Source organism: Cupressus sempervirens, chromosome 9, assembly GCF_028749045.1.
Source record: "Cupressus sempervirens isolate cs-2001-9-10 chromosome 9, ASM2874904v1, whole genome shotgun sequence".
Lineage (NCBI taxonomy): Eukaryota > Viridiplantae > Streptophyta > Pinopsida > Cupressales > Cupressaceae > Cupressus > Cupressus sempervirens.
In genome coordinates, this window is record NC_143126.1 from 483,492,257 (window position 1) to 483,514,608 (window position 22,352).

Consider the following 22,352-nt stretch of genomic DNA (forward strand, 5'->3'; position numbering starts at 1 on the left):
CAGATTGATGACTTATGGACCTTGCAGATTTCCAACCCCTGGTTACATTCTTGATAGTTATTCACAAAAACATGTCCTGGTTCAAATTCGCAACCTTAGATGATATCGAACTAGCGCAGTGGTAGTTGAATTCTGAAACAGATCCTCATAAAGATAACTTAGAAGTTGTGTAGACCAAGCCTTTTTCTATTGAGACTGCGACACATCATGAACACTCTCTCCATGATTATTCCACTCTAAATTTGCTTAAGGACAAGCAATCTTGGTAAGGGTGGACTGTCATAACCCACCTAAGAGATCACAACATTCATAAATACTAACCAGAGTTTTTTTTTTAAATTAAGTTTGGGCAATGAAGTTAATATACGTCTTGATTGATCTTGTAACAGAATGTGAGAAAGCAAAAATGGACCAAAAAAAGAATATATATTCATTTCAGAACATTGCATTTAAGGCCATAGATGTGTGTCATTTTAATAATCCTCGTCTCAACATTTGGAAAGATCATCATTGTTTGGACTTGGAGATGTGCATGACATCATGCAAATGTTGGGTTAACCAAATTGGTTCTTTGCAAATACAAGTGATGCTGAAAGGGAAATTGATTTTCAGATTGATGACTTATGGACCTTGCTGATTTCCAACCCCTGGTTACATTCTTGAGAGTTATTCACAAAAACATCTCCTGGTTCAAATTTGCAATGTTAGATGATATCGAACTAGTGCAGTGGTAGTTGAATTCTGAAACAGATCCTCGTAAAGAAAACTTTGAAGTTGTGTAGACCAAGCCTTTTCTATTGGGACTGGGACTCATCATGAACACTCTCTCCATGATCATTCCACTGTAAATTTGCTTAAGGACAAGCAATCTTGGTAAGGGTGGACTGTCATGCCCCACCTAAGAGATCACAACATTCATAAATACTAACCGCAGTTTTTAATTTTTAATTAAGTTTGGGTGATGAAGTTAATAGGGCTTCAAAAGGGGACGACCAAATTTTTTATTATTAGTAATTTAGTCGGAGAGGAGCTGACTAAGAGAATAAGAATAGACAAAACATGGTCCAAGCAGCATCTATGAATAAAGTTGTCCCTTGCAAACCTAAGAAGTTTGACTCCCTCTATTTCATAAGTATAAGGAGTAAAATTCATTTGTGGAGAGCATCTATTGAGAAATCAATTAACCATGAATTCAGAAATCAGTTGAGAACCAATTGAGGAATAATTCAGACTATAAATCAGAGCAGTAAATAATATATTCAGAGATTAAATTATTGCATCCATTTGAGAATAAATTGACCAATTCATCAAAAGGTATGTAGCTAGAGATAACCTAGCAAATTCCTTGAGACATCATATCTTGAATTTGTGAAGTGCCTTGCAAAAATGAAGGATGGTTAACCACAAGCGATGGAGGAGGATCCATCTATCATGCTCTTATAAAATTAAACTGGAGGTGGAATACGAGCAGCCTTCCATGCTTGTGCTTGATCAAAGAGGATGGCCAGCCTCCAAGGTGGACTGAGGGATAGCTGGGTGACCAACCTTCCATGCTCTCAAGAAGTGAAGGGAGAGAAACCTTGAAAATTGGCGGTTTGGAAGCATTTAAAAATAATTCATGACGTCATTGGCTGCAAGGAATATGATGATGTATTGATCTAAATTAGAATGATACTTTAATTTATTGATCTAGATATTATGATTTAGTGACTAATTTTGTTTGCAGACCCAAAATAAGGGGTGTCATTACAAGGCTCTTGAATCACTTGATTGTGACCCACTTGATTAGTACTTGTGAACCTTTGTGACAGTGTACATGGGTATAAGACCCACATGTTAGTCTGATATTGGAGCAAAAGCAAGCTTTCATTCGATAATGCCAATGATGAATGCTTGGAGCCACTACTGTATCTTATGGACTAGTCAACATTCACCTATATCATGAAGGTGAAAGATTGCTGGGGGTTATCCTAGATGTGATACCCATATTATGAAGGGGTTATTTAATAATATCACGAAGGCCATTAGGTGGTAAATGTGAGATACTTCTCCTTCCTAGGTGAATAGACTTGTCATTGGTGATAACCCAAAATCCATATATGCCAGAATCCATAGTGTTGATGGTTTAGGGGGCTACAAAATCTTGTTAATGACCTTAGGTAATGTGATTACTATACTTATTTCCTAGTGATGTACGAGCAACATGGGATATTTGCAATCATCCCAACTAGTGCAAAGAACCAGGGAAAAGGATGGCACCCACAATGTAGTATGGGATGCATTAGCATTTCTTTTCTGACTGGGATGCACAAAATGGGTATGTGTCAATCACCCATTGTGTATTTATCAAACACTCAATATGTTTATGTCAATCACTCGTTATAAATGATAGTCACTCACTATGTATTTATGTAAATGGTTTCAGAATTCATACACATTTTTAAATTGATGCTCTTGCTAGTGATGATGTCATATAGTATGGGATGCTTGATTGTCATCATAGATGGTAGTGTATTAGGAAAAAGGATGGGATCCATAATGTAGTGTAAGATGACATTTCTTTTCCAAATTATCTCAACTTACAAGAATGTGTTGGTGAACCACATAGTGGGATGATGCATGGAATAGATTTCATCTAATTCCACTTTACTAGTTGATTTGTATGCGATATGTTATGCATGGACTATTCACACTAGATACATGTGATGCATGCTTAAACTAGTTACTTGAGATGTGCATATCAACTAATCAATGTTGCACTTGTGATCGTGATGTGCATATAAGCTAATCATTGTGTAGTTGTGCATGAGCTAGTTACTAAAAAAGAATCTCTTGTGGGTACACATCTAGGATTTGTGTTTATAAATGCATGAGTGGATGGATGGGTGGGTGATGGGTTAATGGATGAATCGGTGGATGGGTGGACAGAGGGATGCATAGCAGGAGGGACAAACCGAGGAATAGATGGATGGATGGACGATCAAAGGAATGGATGGAGGGAGGGAGGCAGGGATGGACAGAGGGAGAGAGGGGTGGATAGACAGATGAACAAAGAGATGGATGGATGGATGGACGGAAGGGAGGGATGGATGTACAGATGGACGGATGAAGGGATGGATGGAAGGACGGACGAAGGGATGGATGTACGGATGGACAAATGGACAGACGAAAATGTCCTTAAATAAAGAAATATGACATAGGTCACAAAAATCATGTGGTGTAGTTTATTCTAGACTCATTGCTAACTAAAAGAAATGGATGAGAAATTAGGCTCCCCAATCAGATATCCATAAGAAAATTTTCAAACAAACTGAACCTCCTTTTAAGCTTGAGATATGAATAAGATGCTTGATCTTCTGAACTAAGATTCCTATGGCTTCAAATAGATAATTGATGCCTACTCCTTCCTTTATTCAACAATTACATAACTAATTTATTTTTTTGGTATAAATCAGCTTTCTAATAATGAGGAAGAATTTCAGCAATGTGAATCAGATTTAGGAAAATGAGAATAACCTCCTCCAAACTCTCACAAAAGAGGAGTCAAATATGATATACTTCCTTGAAAATTGAAATTCATACCCTTCCCCAATTTCTCTATTTCTAGATAGAGAGAAAAATCCATAGTTACACCTCCCTAGGGGACGGGGGGATGGCGGAACAGGGGGACAAGTTTTTGGGATAGGGGGACAGAGGGGCCTTAATTTGGGGACGGTGGGGGGACGGAGGCGGGGGGACAAGAGGGGGGGTATGTATATAAACATATGGTACTTAAAATGTTAGGTATGAAAATATTGATTGTAATATAAGATATAAAGATGTAAAAGAGTAAATACTTGAACATTGCATTGAATTGGAACATCGAACATCAAACATAAATAGTCGAATCTGCAAATAGTCAACATTAGTATGTCCCCCATCCTTGGTGGAGGTGGCAGAATCTGGTGGTGCCGTTGGGGACGAGGGAATGAAATCCCCAAGTCCCCGATGCGTTGAAGTCTCTGGGAGGTGGGGCAAAAGGGGGGGGTTGCAAAGCTACAAGCAAGTGGAGAGGAAGGAAAATAGAAGCAAGAGAATTACACTTAGAAGGATGTGGCTCACTGGAATATGGATTCCCTCCTCACTAAAAAAATAGAAGGAAGCAATACTCAACACTCTTAAAAATATGTGACTCAACATAAACATAATTGTTTTCTTCAATTTTGACTGGCTTTTACTTCCTTGGGTAATTTCTTCAGGTAGTGTAGTATCTCAGCTTTTCGTTTGCCTTCTCTTGAAATTATTCCTTGGGTAGCATAACATATTCATCTTTTCCTCTTTGTAAAGGGCTGCAGTCCCTCATTAATTCAGTTATGTTTTTTAATTATTCTATTAGAATTTGTGAAGGCCCTAATCTGACATCATCTAACTCTTCAGAATCGGGTGGTACTGTAATTTCTCAGACTTTTGGGGTCCAAGAGTCACATGGATGCCACTTTTGGAGAGTTAATAAAATAGGAAATGGGAATAAATCTTATAGAGGAAAGAAAAGGTTTTTGAGACCAAATAGGAAGTGGGGGTAAAACTAAAATGATGCAGATATGTAACAATTTAGAATTCAGGAATCTTAAAATATCAGGTTTTCTATATATTTCCATGCACATTGTTATACTACAAATCTCTACTTCCCTTCTTGGTGTGTTTTTGATAAATATTTCTTTGTTGAGCTGAGATACTGCATACTTTTGGTATCAGAGCACTAGATCATTTGGGTTGTGCAATTGGATTGATGTTTGTATGAAAAGAAAACTTGGAGCGCCATCCTTGTAAAACAACATAAACGGTTAAACCCCTTGTTTCATTACAATGAGAAGGCCATAAATTATTTTGATATTTTCTTTTCTTTCCAAATGGTATTGTTAAAGATAAATAAGAGTGTTTGTAATTCCCCTTTTTAAGATATTCTTTATGTATCAGAATTCACTCAAAGATTTAATAGTTTTTATGCTGAATTGCAATCTATATAGATATATTCAAGTCAATAAATTGCAGTACACCCAAGTTGATCAAAATTTAGAATTCCTTGGCAATAACTTGCATATCTGCTGAGCTAGAAGACCTTGTCCCTAACTGAACAGAGATGAAACAAAGGACCCCATCCTTAGTTTGTCAAAGGTAAGAAAAGATCTCACCATTCCAAAAGCTCACCCATGAGCATAGACCCCGTCCGATGACAATACCAAGGACCTCATCTCTATCTTTAAAGGGATAGGAAAATACCATGGCCTTCCAAACTTAAGCCCACCCCCTGGCCCTAGACCTTATCTGGTTCGCAAGTACAAACTAGATTCAAAATTGGACTTGGTATATTTGCTAGACTATTGCTGAATAATGTTTTTTGATGGAATGACAATCAATCCCATGAATAATATTTGAATGTTCTTAGGAATAATTCATGAATAATTTGATAAAATTGTATGTATTGCTGAGTCTATTTCTGGAATCGTGCCTTGGACTAATGAATTGAATTATAGATTGATGTTGGATTGATCATTAATTGAGTTTTGTCCTGCTGTTTTGAATTTATCTTCTAGTTGATGCCTCTCCAAATAATTTGACCTCGTTTTTATATCTTAAAATGGGAGGGAGTCACACCTATTCACTATAGCCTTTGCAAGGGATATATCCGTTCATACTGAATTGCTGTCCTATAATCCCTTTTAAGTAGTCAATGTTGATATATATTCCTTAATCATAGTTGGCCCCTACTATTCAATTGCTAACTGCTAATCTTAATCAATCCCTTAAATAAATTATTGTCTAGTTAATTTGTTTTGCTCTTCATGAGCCCCTTCCATCGAATTAATTTGTTTTATTGCTTGGGTTTTATTTATTCAGACTGTGATTTGTTGTGTTTTTGGTGGGAGCATGGCAATGTTCCATGAGATGACAAAATGTTGCCATAGAGGAAACCCTTGAGGAGAAGTCTGAAGTCTACATATTAAATAAATAGAATTGGTATGCACATTTCCATTCATTGATGCCAAACATAAGTATTCAAACTCGCTTACTAAAGATGGTGGGGTGTTTCAATGAGCTAAAGAGTTAACTCAAAAGGGCTTCAATGCGGCCCAAGCTTCCATTGGTAAGTTTAGAGGTGAAAATCAGGTAGGCATTGAAGGGGACTTTAGATAGAATATCTACTATTATGACCAAAAAAAAGGCATGATGGTTGGTTTCACATGTAGAATTGGCCAAATACTGAATACCTATGTTGAGTTGATCTGCACCCTTCAATCTCAAGGAGAGAGAATCTTATTTCTAGGCAGGTTTGTGGGGAAGACTATTGTCATGCATGAGATAGCTTGAGTTCTTGTATAAAATTGCAAGCAGAATTTTTATGGTTTAATGGGCAATTATTGATATGGTTGTAAGTGCGAGTATGGATTTTCATCATAATATAAGAACCAGGATAACTATATTGGAAAAAAAGGAATAAGACAAATGTAGAGGAAAAGATAAAACCATGAACCAGCAAAAGGATTGAAAAAAAATAGAGTATGTGTTGGAGGAGCTATGGTTGATGTGGGAGAAGTATGAGGCAAGCAATGACAAGAAGAAAAAGAAAAGAAATCTACACAAAAGCATTTTAGATTTGTGAGAAGGCAAAAAATAATGGCAATAATAAATACTCACAATCTGAGTGAAAGTTATATTCAGAGAGAAAAGCCATGGAGTTAAGGATTAGCTGAAAGATATAACTATTAGATTAAGAGAAGGCTGAATCTCCCAAAGAGTTGGCAAACTTATTAGTGGATAGAAGTCCCTCAATTATAATATTTCAAGAGATTTGAGGAGCAGAGATGGATGAACAAGATGAAGATAAGAGGATGAGTGGCATAAAGATGTTCATTTGGGATACCTCAAAGAAGGGGAGATATTGCATGAATAATGCAATGAAGAGGATTGCATCCTATCATAGAAGGTGGGCCCAACCAATGGGAATGGCCCAACCTATTGCATTCCCATTGGTTGTTAAAAAAAAATCTGCCAATCCTATTATTGATGAAAATATGTAATGTTCCCGTTTTGGCTGACATCGTTTTGCGTGCCCAATCAGTCTATCACAGACTCTCGTAGACGGGTGGTTGTGATGAGAGAGTCATTTTGGCATGTATTTGGTGATTGGATGGCTCATTATGCTCTTGGAGATTTTATTTTATTTATATTTTATCATCATTTTTATACGGGGCCTACATGTTATAATTCTAAGTTGAGTTGCACTTTTATTTTACAAAGTTATTTATTATAAAAAAAGTGCATTATAATGAGATTTTATAATGGATGTTTCTAGAAGTTCTTAGTAACTTCTTAGAAAAGGATGTTTCTAGAAGTTCTTAGTAACTTCTTAGGGAAGTAGATAAATAGAGGGCTTGGGCTCCCATTTGGATAGACAGGAATTGATCATTCTACTACCATTCCCTATGAGCATTTGTGGCACCATCCAGGTCTGCAAATATTCAGCATAATCCTTGAGAACAATACCTCTCAAGAGATTGCATAACTGAGGAAGTGAAAGCCCTTCTGAAGGGTTGCACTTTGGAAGTGGTATTCAGTCATTTCAAGTTGAGCTTGATTTGTATACTCAGACTGCCTGAGGGTTTGAGTCTTTGGAAGCAGTCTGAAAAAGCGGATCCGAAAAAGCAGTCCAAAAAAAGCAGTCCGAAAAAGTAGGTCCGAAAAAGTAGTTTGAAAAAAGAAGATCCGAAAAAGCAGTCCGAAAAAGTAGATCCGAAAAAGCAGTTTGAAAAAGCAAAGAGAAAAAGAAAATTCGAAAAAAGCAAGTGAAAAAGCAGAACAGAAAAAAGCAAAGCAAAAGGGCAGCATTGGAGAAAATTATTATAGCCATCTACAATCAAGTTCCTTTGGATATTACATGCATTGTTCTTATCATTTAGATGCATATTAGGAGGTAAGGTTGTAAGTGAAAGTTGTAACAAATTTAAGAATTATTCATGCGGATGTAAGCCAAGAGTCTTGGCCATCTCATACTAGCATTGTAGTTGACATTTTATGTGCAATAAAGGAGGCATAAGTTGCTGGTTTGATATAGTGTAATTGAATATGTATTTATCATTCATGATCAGCTTATTAGTTTGCATGCCAATTGTTTGACAAAATATCAATTGGCTATAGGTTCTCTCTTTTTTTGGCATAAATAATGTTATAATTTTGCATCCCAAGTGTTTGTCAAAATTACTAGTTGTTGTAGCTGCATACTACAAGTAGTTCCAGTCACATATATGCATTGAATATTGTCAAAATAAGTTGCACATTCATGTTAGGTCATTGTTTAGTCAATTCAAAGTCTTCTTGCAAGCATTCTCATTGATGCTAAGTGAAGGAAAGAGCCATAAAAGCATACTAAAATTTTATATCACTCATATGACCCTTGTCTGCAAAGTGTTTTCTTGAACCTTTATCAGCATTTTGGGATTAGATTTGAGCAAGGTCATTACAGTAGTATTAGAGCTATAAGTCCTGCAATCTTGTGGAGGTCTTATTGGGAATTTGGAATAGCCAAATAGAGAGAAAAATGTTTGACAAAATGTATATCAATCCAGATCAAGAAAATATAATGTCCAGGTTACTAGATACATTAAAGGAGCAAAATAGGCAAATGGATATGATGCAACATGAGCAGAATAGATGAATGGATATGATGTTGCAGCTTATGGCTAGATAGATGGGCATCAGTATTGATGATTTGTATAATGCTCCAATACAGGAGGTAGTTGATTCCTCAGGTGGGATCAAGACACATATGAAGCCACCCAACTATGATGTTGGTGTTTCAGCGGAGTCAGTCAATGTGGGTTTACGCTCTAGTATAATTGATTCACAATCAGGCATTGAGTCATATGTGCAGAGTCAGAAGTCCACATATGAAGCTTTGTTAGCAGATGACGATGCAGCAATAGTGGGATTAGGAGAATGCGAGGATGCTATCATATCAGCAGCCACTTCTATGTCAATTGAACCATCCAATGAGGAGTTTAGTAGTATGCATGCAATGGTTGATGTGTGTTCTAATGATGGCACACATGTTGATTATGAGATTTCATCAACTCCATATTCAATTTTCTATTGCAGTTGTTAGTGTTGTTCCTATGTCCACATATTTTGATACGACTACACCTATTGTTGACACAATTAGCATGAGTGCATATGGTTCGCCTGTAGCTACATCTTTTTCAATGCTTGTTGGTGATGACCAAGATTCCAGTCCAATATATATTATGTGGGTGGATACGAGGAAGAAGAGATTTCTTAGATCTTCTATGGAGTTGCCTTTTGGTGTCATTTTGACTTCTACATCACCCGCACAAGTTTTGGATGCTATATTACAGGACATGTGGTTGGTCTTGATGATGTTGATTTGCAGTTGGTTTAATGTCCACAAGGATGTCACATACTACTTCATTTGGGATCTAGGAGGATTGATTGGTTTGTTGTTCAGGCCATTGCTTGGGCACAAGCAATTTTAGGAAGGGCGGACTGTAATGTCCCCGTTTTGGCTGACATCGTTTTGCATGCTGGATCAGTCTATCACGAACTCATAGATGGGTGGTTGTGATGAGAGAGTCATTTTGGCGTTTATTTGGTGATTGGATGGCTCATTATGCTCTTGGAGATATTATTTTATTTATATTTTATCATCATTTTTATACAGGGCCTACATGTTATAATTCTAAATTGAGTTGCACTTTTATTTTACAAAGTTATTTATTATAAAAAAAAGTGCATTATAATGGGATTTTATAATGGATGTTTCTAGAAGTTCTTAGTAACTTCTTAGAAAATGATGTTTCTAGAAGTTCTTAGTAACTTCTTAGGAAAGTAGATAAATAGAGGGGCTTAGGCTCTCATTTGGATAGACGGGAATTGATGATTCTACTACCATTCTCTTTGAGCATTTGTGGCACCATCCAGGTTTGCAAATATTTAGCATAATCTTTGAGAACGATACCTCTCAAGAGATTGCATAACTGAAGAAGTGAAAGACCTTTTGAAGGGTTGCACTTTAGAAGTGGTATTCAGCAATTTCAAGTTGAACTTAATTTGTATACTCAGACTACCTGAGGGTTTGAGTTTTTGGAAGCAGTCTGAAAAAGCGGATCCGAAAAAGCAATCCGAAAAAGCAATCCAAAAAAAGCAGTTCAAAAAAGTAGGTCCGAAAAAAGAAGATCCAAAAAAGCAGTCTGAAAAAGTAGATCCGAAAAAGCAATTTGAAAAAGCAAAGAGAAAAAGCAGATCCGAAAAAAGCAAGTGAAAAAGCAGAACAGAAAAAAGCAAAGCAGAAGGGCAGCATTGGAGAAAATTATTACAGCCATCTACAATTAGGTTCCTTTGGATATTACATGCATTGTTCTTATCATTTAGATGCATATTAGGAGGTAAGGTTGTAAGTGAAAGTTGTAACAAATTTAAGAATTATTCATGCGGATGTAAGCTAAGAGTCTTGGCCATTTCATACTAGCATTGTAGTTGACATTTTATGTGCAATAAAAGAGGCATAAGTTGCTGGTTTGATATAGTGTAATTGAATATGTATTTATCATTCATGATCAGCTTATTAGTTTGCATGCCAATTGTTTGACAAAATGTCAATTGCCTATAGGTTCTCTTTTTTTTTGGCATAAATAATGTTATAATTTTGCATCCCAAGTGTTTGTCAAAATTACTAGTTGTTGTAGCTGCATACTGCAAGTAGTTTCAGTCACATATATGCATTGAATATTGTCAAAATAAGTTGCACATTCATGTTAGGTCATTGTTTAGTCAATTCAAAGTCTTCTTGCAAGCATTCTCATTGATGCTAAGTGAAGGAAAGAGCCATAAAAGCATACTAAAATTTTATATCAGTCATATGACTCTTGTATGCAAAGTCTTTTCTTGAACCTTTATCAGCATTTTGGGATTAGATTTGAGCAAGGTCATTACAGTAGTATTAGAGCTATAAGTCCTACCATCCTGTGGAGGTCTTATTGGGAATTTGGAATAGCCAAATAGAGAGAAAAATGTTTGACAAAATGTATATCAATCCAGATCAAGAAAATATAATGTCCAGGTTACTGGATACATTAGAGGAGCAAAATAGGCGAATGGATATGATGCAACATGAGCAGAATAGGTGAATGGATATGTTGTTGCAGCATATGGCTAGACAGATGGGCATCAATATTGATGATTTGTATAATGCTCCAATGCATGAGGTAGTTGATTCCTCAGGTGGGATCAAGACACATATGAAGCCACCCAACTATGATGGTGTTTCAGCGGAGTCAGTCAATGTGGGTTTACGCTCTAGTATAATTGATTCACAATCTAGCATTGAGTCATATGTGCAGAGTCAGGAGTCCACATATGAAGCTTTGTTAGCAGATGACGATGCAGCAATAGTGGGATTAGGAGAATGCGAGGATGCTATCATATCAGCAGCCACTTCTATGTCAATTGAGCCATCCAATGAGGAGTTTAGCAGTATGCATGCAATGGTTGATGTGTGTTCTAATGATGGCACACATGTTGATTATGAGATTTCATCAACTCCAGATTCAGTTTTCTATTGCAGCTGTTAGTGTTGTTCCTATGTCCACATATTTTGATACGGCTACACCTATTGTTGACACAATTAGCATGAGTGCATATGGTTCGCCTGTAGCTACATCTTTTTCAATGCTTGTTGGTGATGACCAGGATTCCAGTCCAATATATATTATGTGGGTGGATACAGGGAAGAAGAGATTTCTTAGATCTTCTATGGAGTTGCCTTTTGGTGTCATTTTGACTTCTACATCACCCGCACAAGTTTTGGATGCTATGTTACAGGACATGTGGTTAGTCTTGATGATGTTGATTTGCAGTTGGTTTAATGTCCACAAGGATGTCACATACTACTTCATTTGGGATCTAGGAGGATTGATTGATTTGTTGTTCGGCCATTGCTTGGGGACAAGCAATTTTAGGAAGGGCGGACTGTAATGTCCCCATTTTGGCTGACATCGTTTTGCATGCTGGATCAGTCTATCACGAACTCATAGACAGGTGGTTGTGATGAGAGAGTCATTTTAGCGTTTATTTGGTGATTGGATGGCTCATTATGCTCTTGGAGATATTATTTTATTTATATTTTATCATCATTTTTATACAGGGCCTACATGTTAGAATTCTAAATTGAATTGCACTTTTATTTTACAAAGTTATTTATTATAAAAAAAGTGCATTATAATGAGATTTTATAATGGATGTTTTTAAAAGTTCTCAGTAACTTCTTAGAAAATGATGTTTCTAGAAGTTCTTAGTAACTTTTTAGGAAAGTAGATAAATAGAGGGCTTAAGCTCTCATTTGGATAGACGGGAATTGATGATTCTACTACCATTCTCTTTGAGCATTTGTGGCACCATCCAAGTCTGCAAATATTCGGCATAATCTTTGAGAACGATACCTCTCAAGAGATTGCATAACTGAGGAAGTGAAAGACCTTTTGAAGGGTTGCACTTTGGAAGTGGTATTCAGCCATTTTAAATTGAACTTAATTTGTATACTCAGACTACCTGAGGGTTTGAGTTTTTGGAAGCAGTCTGAAAAAGCGGATCCGAAAAAGCAGTTCGAAAAAGCAGTCCAAAAAAAGCAGTTCGAAAAAAGATCCGAAAAAAGCAAGTGAAAAAGCAGAACAGAAAAAAGCAAAGCAGAAGGGCAGCATTGGAGAAAATTATTACAGCCATCTACAATCAGGTTCCTTTGGATATTACATGCATTGTTCTTATCATTTAGATGCATATTAGGAGGTAAGGTTGTAAGTGAAAGTTGTAACAAATTTCAGAAATTTTCGTGCAGATGTAAGCCAAGAGTCTTGGCCATTTCATACTAGCATTGTAATTGACATTTTATGTGCAATAAAGGAGGCATAAGTTGCTGGTCTGATATAGTGTAATTGAATATGTATTTATCATTCATGATCAACTTATTAGTTTGCATGCCAATTGTTTGACAAAATGTCAATTGGCTATAGGTTCTCTTTTTTTTGGCATAAATAATGTTATAATTTTGCATCCCAAGTGTTTGTCAAAATTACTAGTTGCTATAGTTGCATACTGCAAGTAATTTCAGTCACATATATGCATTGAATATTGTCAAAATAAGTTGCACATTCATGTTAGGTCATTGTTTAGTCAATTCAAAGTCTTCTTGCAAGCATTCTCATTGATGCTAAGTGAAGGAAAGAGCCATAAAAGCATACTAAAATTTTATATCAGTCATATGACCCTTGTATGCGAAGTGTTTTCTTGAACCTTTATCAGCATTTTGGGATTAGATTTGAGCAAGGTCATTACAGTAGTATTAGAGCTATAAGTCCTGCCATCCTATGGAGGTCTTATTGGGAATTTGGAATAGCCAAATAGAGAGAAAATGTTTGACAAATGTATATCAATCCAGATCAAGAAAACATAATGTCCAGGTTACTGGATACATTAGAGGAGCAAAATAGGCGAATGGATATGATGCAACATGAGCAGAATAGGTGAATGGATATGATGTTGCAGCTTATGGCTAGACAGATGGGCATCAATATTGATGATTTGTATAATGCTCCAATGCAAGAGGTAGTTGATTCCACAGGTGGGATCAAGACACATATGAAGCCACCCAACTATGATGTTGGTGTTTCAGCGGAGTCAGTCAATGTGGGTTTACGCTCTAGTATAATTAATTCACAATCTGGCATTGAGTCATATGTGCAGAGTCAGGAGTCCACATATGAAGCTGTTAGCAGATGACGATGTAGCAATAGTGGGATTAGGAGAATGCGAGGATGCTATCATATCAGCAGCCACTTCTATGTCAATTGAACCATCCAATGAGGAGTTTAATAGTATGCATGCAATGGTTTAAGTGTGTTCTAATGATGGCACACATGTTGATTATGAGATTTCATCAACTCCAGATTCAGTTTTCTATTGCAGCTGTTAGTGTTGTTCCTATGTCCACATATTTTGATACGGCTACACCTATTGTTGACACAATTAGCATGAGTGCATATGGTTCGCCTGTAGCTACATCTTTTTCAATGCTTGTTGGTGATGACCAGGATTCCAGTCCAATATATATTATGTGGGTGGATACAGGGAAGAAGAGATTTCTTAGATCTTCTATGGAGTTGCCTTTTGGTGTCATTTTGACTTCTACATCACCCGCACAAGTTTTGGATGCTATGTTACAGGACATGTGGTTGGTCTTGATGATGTTGATTTGCAGTTGGTTTAATGTCCACAAGGATGTCACATACTACTTCATTTGGGATCTAGGAGGATTGATTGGTTTGTTGTTCGGCCATTGCTTGAGGACAAGCAATTTTAGGAAGGGCGGACTGTAATGTCCCCATTTTGGCTGACATCGTTTTGCATGCTGGATCAGTCTATCACGAACTCATAGACGGGTGGTTGTGATGAGAGAGTCATTTTGGCGTTTATTTGGTGATTGGATGGCTCATTATGCTCTTGGAGATATTATTTTATTTATATTTTATCATCATTTTTATACAGGGCCTACATGTTATAATTTTAAATTGAGTTGCACTTTTATTTTACAAAGTTATTTATTATAAAAAAAGTGCATTATAATGGGATTTTATAATGGATGTTTCTAGAAGTTCTTAGTAACTTCTTAAAAAATGATGTTTCTAGAAGTTCTTAGTAACTTCTTAGGAAAGTAGATAAATAAGAGGATTTAGGCTCTCATTTGGATAGACGAGAATTGATGATTCTACTACCATTCTCTTTGAGCATTTGTGGCACCATCTAGGTCTGCAAATATTCAGCATAATCCTTGAGAACGATACCTCTCAAGAGATCGCATTACTGAAGAAGTGAAAGACCTTTTGAAGGGTTGCACTTTGGAAGTGGTATTCAGCCATTTCAAGTTGAACTTAATTTGTATACTCAGACTACCTGAGGGTTTGAGTCTTTGGAAACAGTCTAAAAAAGCAGATCCGAAAAAGAAATCCGAAAAAGCAGTCCAAAAAAAGCAGTCCGAAAAAGTAGGTCCGAAAAAGTAGTCCGAAAAAAGATCCGACAAAGTAGTCCGAAAAAGTAGATCCGAAAAAGCAGTTTGAAAAAGCAAAGAGAAAAAGCACATCTGAAAAAAGCAAGTGAAAAAGCAGAACAGAAAAAAGCAAAGCAGAAGGGCAGCATTGGAGAAAATTATTACAGCCATCTACAATCAGGTTCCTTTGGATATTACATGCATTGTTCTTATCATTTAGATGCATATTAGGAGGTAAGGTTGTAAGTGAAAGTTGTAACAAATTTAAGAATTATTCATATGGATGTAAGCCAAGAGTCTTGGCCATTTCATACTAGCATTGTAGTTGACATTTTATGTGCAATAAAGGAGGCATAAGTTGTTGGTCTGATATAGTGTAATTGAATATGTATTTATCATTCATGATCAACTTATTAGTTTGCATGCCAATTGTTTGACAAAATGTCAATTGGCTATAGGTTCTCTTTTTTTTTGGCATAAATAATGTTATAATTTTGCATCCCAAGTGTTTGTCAAAATTACTAGTTGCTGTAGCTGCATACTGCAAGTAGTTTCAGTCACATATATGCATTGAATATTGTCAAAATAAGTTGCACATTCATGTTAGGTCATTGTTTAGTCAATTCAAAGTCTTCTTGCAAGCATTCTCATTGATGCTAAGTGAAGGAAAGAGCCATAAAAGCATACTAAAATTTTATATCAGTCATATGACCCTTGTATGCAAAGTGTTTTCTTGAACCTTTATCAGCATTTTGGGATTAGATTTGAGCAAGGTCATTACAGTAGTATTAGAGCTATAAGTCCTGCCATCCTGTGGAGGTCTTATTGGGAATTTGGAATAGCCAAATAGAGAGAAAAATGTTTGACAAAATGTATATCAATCCAGATCAAGAAAATATAATGTCCAGGTTACTGGATACATTAGAGGAGCAAAATAGGCGAATGGATATGATGCAACATGAGCAGAATAGGTGAATGGATATGTTGTTGCAGCATATGGCTAGACAGATGGGCATCAATATTGATGATTTGTATAATGCTCCAATGCAGGAGGTAGTTGATTCCTCAGGTGGGATCAAGACACATATGAAGCCACCCAACTATGATGTTGGTGTTTCAGCGGAGTCAGTCAATGTGGGTTTACGCTCTAGTATAATTGATTCACAATCTAGCATTGAGTCATATGTGCAGAGTCAGGAGTCCACATATGAAGCTTTGTTAGCAGATGACGATGCAGCAATAGTGGGATTAGGAGAATGCGAGGATGCTATCATATCAGCAGCCACTTCTATGTCAATTGAGCCATCCAATGAGGAGTTTAGCAGTATGCATGCAATGGTTGATGTGTGTTCTAATGATGGCACACATGTTGATTATGAGATTTCATCAACTCCAGATTCAGTTTTCTATTGCAGCTGTTAGTGTTGTTCCTATGTCCACATATTTTGATACGGCTACACCTATTGTTGACACAATTAGCATGAGTGCATATGGTTCGCCTGTAGCTACATCTTTTTCAATGCTTGTTGGTGATGACCAGGATTCCAGTCCAATATATATTATGTGGGTGGATACAGGGAAGAAGAGATTTCTTAGATCTTCTATGGAGTTGCCTTTTGGTGTCATTTTGACTTCTACATCACCCGCACAAGTTTTGGATGCTATGTTACAGGACATGTGGTTGGTCTTGATGATGTTGATTTGTAGTTGGTTTAATGTCCACAAGGATGTCACATACTACTTCATTTGGGATCTAGGAGGATTGATTGGTTTGTTGTTCGGCCATTGCTTGGGGACAAGCAATTTTAGGAAGGGCGGACTGTAATGTCCCCATTTTGGCTGACATCGTTTTGCATGCTGGATCAGTCTATCACGAACTCATAGACAGGTGGTTGTGATGAGAGAGTCATTTTGGCATTTATTTGGTGATTGGATGGCTCATTATGCTCTTGGAGATATTTTATTTATATTTTATCATCATTTTTATACAGGGCCTACATGTTATAATTCTAAATTGAGTTGCACTTTTATTTTACAAAGTTATTTATTATTAAAAAAAGTGCATTATAATGGGATTTTATAATGGATGTTTCTAGAAGTTCTTAGTAACTTCTTAGAAAATGATGTTTCTAGAAGTTCTTAGTAACTTCTTAGGAAAGTAGATAAATAGAGGGCTTAGGCTCTCATTTCGATAGACGAGAATTGATGATTCTACTACCATTCTCTTTGAGCATTTGTGGCACCATCCAAGTTTGCAAATATTCAGCATAATCCTTGAGAACGATACCTCTCAAGAGATTGCATAACTGAGGAAGTGAAAGACCTTTTGAAGGCTTGCACTTTGGAAGTGGTATTCAACCATTTCAAGTTGAACTTAATTTGTATGCTCAGACTACCTGAGGGTTTTAGTTTTTGGAAGTAGTCCGAAAAAGCGGATCCGAAAAAGCAGGTCCGAAAAAGCAGTTTGAAAAAGCAAGTCTAAAAAAGCAGATCCAAAAAAGCAGTTCGAAAAAAAAGCGAAAAAGTAGATCCAAAAAAAGCAAGTGAAAAAGCAGAACAGAAAAAAGCAAAGCAAAAGGGCGGCATTGGAGAAAATTATTATTGCCATCTACAATCAGGTTCCTTTGGATATTACATGCATTGTTCTTATCATTTAGATGCATATTTGGAGGTAAGGCTGTAAGTGAACGTTGTAACAAATTTAAGCATTATTCATGTGGATGTAAGCCAAGAGTCTTGGCCATTTTATACTAGCATTGTAATTGACATTTTATGTGCAATAAAGAAGGCATAAGTTGCTGGTCTGATATAGTGTAATTGAATATGTATTTATCATTCATGATCAGCTTATTGGTTTGCATGCCAATCGTTTGACAAAATGTCAATTAGCTGTAGGTTCTCTTTTTCTTTGGCATAAATAATGTTATAATTTTGCATCCCAAGTGTTTGTCAAAATTACTAGTTGCTGTAGTTGCATATTGCAAGTAGTTTTAGTCACATATATGTATTGAATATTGTCAAAATAAGTTGCACATTCATGTTAAGTCATTGTTTAGTCAATTGAAAGACTTTTTGCAAGCATTCTCATTGATGCTAAGTGAAGGAAAGAGCCATAAAAGCATACTGAAATTTTATATCAGTCATATGACCCTTGTATGCAAAGTGTTTTCTTGAACTTTTATCAGCATTTTGGGATCAGATTTGAGCAGAGTCATTACAAAAGAGAATAGAAGGTTACCAAATTCTTCAAGAAGGGATGAGAGTGACCAAGGGAAGAAGTTGAAGCACATATATTTTTTGTGTAGAAAAGGAGGAAAACTGTTTTCTTGTGAACAAAATCATGCAAAGCTACAAACAAAGCCCTCATAAAAGATGAATTGAAAAGAGTGTCTAAATGTTATAATGTAAATAACGAGAAAATTCATTTACAAAATAATATTTTTAATACTTGATGTAAATTCAACAGAGGTTGGTATAGCTGATGCAAAGAGCCAGTATGATTTTTAGAGGACATTGAGCCTTCAAGGAGCTAGGAAAAGAGAGATAGAACCAATTGGCAGAGGAGGGGGATCTCTTATCAAATAACATGTTAGAAGTGAGAGAAGAAAAAATCTAAGATACTGATACTTGTGCCTAAGCAGTGGGTGCCAAAATGGATGCAGATAGGTACATGGAGTTGGACGGGTACCTTGTGGGTGCCACCCGAATGCCACCCACAAGCACTCGGGCGCTTCTAGTCGTATCCACGGGCTGACACCCAGTTAAAAACCAAAAAAAAATGTCATTTTCACTGAAAAACCAAAAAAATGCACTTATTTGCACATTTTAATTTTTAATTTTTTTTGTACCAAACCCTAAAATGGCCCTAATAAAGGCCTTTTAACCATTCAATCTCCATTTTGTCTGCAGCTCCTCTATTTTCTTTTTTGCTCTCCATTTTTGCATTTTAAAGGAAAGTTGATTATTTTCGAAGAGGATCGTTTGTAGAGCAAGGATAACTTCCACAAACGAGTTTTAAGCAACTAAGATAAGCATTTAATCCCATTCGTGTGTTCTTTCATGAATGTTTATGAGATTTGGATGAATTTTTTCAAGTTTGTGAAGAATTTTTTATTTTTTTTATTTTTTGGAAAATGAAGTAAAGCAAGAAGTTTGACAATTTATTTAAGTAGTTTTCTATCATTTTTTTGCACTTATATGCTTGATGTTCATAGTTTTTTTTAATTTAAATTTATTTAATTTCTTATGGCCGCCACCAGTAGTCAAAGTTCAATGGGCCAAGCAGCTGACAGTTTTAAAGTTGTGGCATCTCCTTTATGGAGACATACCACAACACAGGCAACAAAGCTTGCTGATCAAGCCATTGCGCTATGTCTCTATGCCAATGGTCTTCTTTTCAATTTGGCAAGATCATCATAGTGGAAGGAAATGGTTCTACATCCCACAATCAGCACAATCGCAGATGATGATGCCGATAACATCATAACAAATGGTGTACCTACCACAAGTGGAACCTTTTTGGGTTCAAATGATCTTGAACTTACAGCAGTTGGAGGAGATGGAACCAAGAAATGTCTGAAATGATAATGAGCTTTTGCGAATCCATATGATACGGGCTTGATAAACATTGAATGATGAACTATATTTTAATTTTGTAGTTGTGATGATTTTCTGATTTGCACTGGAATCATAAATATAGACACATATGATATTCATATCATTGATACGGTACATATTTTATAATCTTATTGAGTATTTGAATATGTATTGGTGAAGTTACAAGCTGTCAAATGTTTTAATTTTGTATATTTCTTTGCATATACTTAGTATAACTGTATATATATATATATATATATATATATATATATATATATATATATATATATATATATATATATATATATATATATATATATATATATATATTAGAAATATAGTATATATTATTATATACACGTCCACATCCACCCCCCCCCCACCAAAAAAAAAGAAAAAAAACTTGCATCCGCTTCCAGATCTGCATCCGAATCAGTAACTTAGGAAAAAATGTGAAAACTGCAGAGGTATTTAATTTGGAAGAAGGGCAAAATGTGGCCTTATTCTTTGGGTCAAAAGGATGCTTCTACCATCTAACCCGAACTCTCACCTAGACATTTGATGTATATGTATCTTAGAGTAAAAGTGATTCTGTGTCACCCCTAACAATAAAAAATGCAGTAGTTGAGCTCTTAAGTCTCTTAGTGTGATAACTTCCTTGAAGTTGTTTTCAAGTAAATTAGCTTTGAACCAGATGGTTCAAATTTTTGAAAAACAATGGGAGCATAGTATAAACCAACTCCGCAAAATCAAAAAGCGTGGCTAATTTTAATTGTTAATTTCAAGAATGGACGGTAACTTTTCTGACTTTTGGGGTAAAGACATAGATGCTATTTTGAAGAGTTGCTAGCACACTACGAGATGACATAAGCCTTGTTGGAGGAAGGAAATGTTTTAAAGATCAAAAGGAAACAGAGGTGAAAAAAATTGGAAAAAATGTAATGATTTATAATTCAGGGGATAGAAGGATGGATTCACCCCGAGTCACGATTTTTCGGTCTTAGAGATCAGACCTACCTAAAGCCTTTTTTTATTTGTAAGTAAAAGATTTGTTGTATATTTTCGTGCATATTATTGTGGAGATTTTCTTCCCTGTCTGTTTGGTGTGTTTCTGTTAAAGAATATTGATTTTTCTATATTGAGCTGAGATATTGCATCATAATCCCTCAATTTCTTGACTAATAAAACACCACACTGCACATAAGGATTAAAAGAGCAGAAGTCAGTGTCTGATGATAGCAACATGATTCTAATATGGCAGGAACTTCCAGGGAAAGAGTAGAAGCCCATAACTGACGATGGGTTCAGTACAATAAAAAATGTGTAATATTAATCTAATCTCGAAGAAATTTCCCTATACCAACTGTAAATCTGAACCTGGAATTAAAGGGCAGCAACCAATGCCTAGTAATGTGTACAACACCGAGACACAGAAACGTGAAACGCTAGTTTGATGTAATCCATAGATGAGTGGAACTCAATATCTGATAATGAAATGTGTAACATTAATCTAATGTGATGGTGGGTCCTGTTATTAAAGCTGCATAATCTAAAACATCATTAAAAAATTCCAGTTAGATCATATCCTATTATTTGACTAGGAACAAATCGACTAATATCTTAAAATTTATTGTGAATTAATCCAAAAGGCCGTCATAAATGTCCCAAGTTAAAACTCTTTTGCAGAAGACAACAGCACCACCAGAATTGATACAGATCATATCCATATCCTAATTCATCCTGATGCAAAATGTCTGATGGAAAAAGAAAATGAGAAATATTTATTTAGTTTTCCCAATCGCCTTGTGCTTTAGAAGCCATTCATGGACTATGAAAACCTGAATAACAATTAACTTCGATGAAAAAAATCGAATTTAAAGTTTTTATCCCAAAAGTCCTGCACTTTTATACTCATGTTCCATGAGTTGCAAGACTCTATCGGGTTAATATTAAAAAGGAAGGAGGGAGGGAGGCAGGGATTACCCCAAGAATTGGATCTTCAGGGGCTTGCTCAATCTTCTCAAATACAGACATCATCTTTCCTCCACTCGTTCTTGCAATATCAAGACCTCTTTCTCTTTCTCCTCCTAATTGAGCTCCACCCAAATGACTAACCAGCAATCCAAGTCTCCCAGCAGCTACAGCAGTCTCCTCTCCCTTCATGCTCATTTATACAATTGCAAGTGGTTGCTATGATGTTTGAAGGGCCAGTGCACCGAACGCCCAGAATGCCAATTCAACCACCTTTAATAAAACAATGGGTAGGCTAGTTATATATAGGGGAAGGTCCCCATCGAATTATGTGCCACCGTTTTGAGTTATCCCGAATGACATCGTCCTTCCTCTTTGATTATCTCTATTTTTAGCCAAAAAAAGGCTGCGTATCTGAGGCGGGGATTCTTTCTTTTTTCCTCCCGCTGGCCCACACAAGCCATCCTCTTGGACAGGAGTGTTGTGCACTCTGTTTGGTGGATTGATGTACCTAACCAAAATAGAGGCAGGGCTTGCTTGACAAGCGCATTACCAAAAACGACCTTGTATTCCTTGAAGAAGATTTGCATTCGCTTCAATAATTGTGCCTATTGTTTGATGAGTGACATGTTTGGAATTTCCGATGGCAATCTTCAAATTGTAGAAACATTGTTGACAAAGAGTTACCTAGGTTGAGCAT

At 36.2% G+C, this 22,352-nt stretch overlaps 1 protein-coding gene across 1 annotated transcript in view; it reads right to left on the reverse strand.

Annotated features, from left to right (window-relative positions):
• LOC149539439 (aspartate aminotransferase, cytoplasmic isozyme 1-like) overlaps positions 1–21,929 on the reverse strand; it is a 40,562-nt gene extending 18,633 nt beyond the window's left edge. Inside the window, exon 1 of the mRNA XM_089800675.1 lies at positions 21,665–21,929. Within this exon, the coding sequence (XP_089656801.1) occupies positions 21,665–21,850 (186 nt within the window). The 5' untranslated portion in view covers positions 21,851–21,929. The remainder of the gene's footprint in view (positions 1–21,664) is intronic.
• Positions 21,930–22,352: the final 423 nt, after the last annotated feature.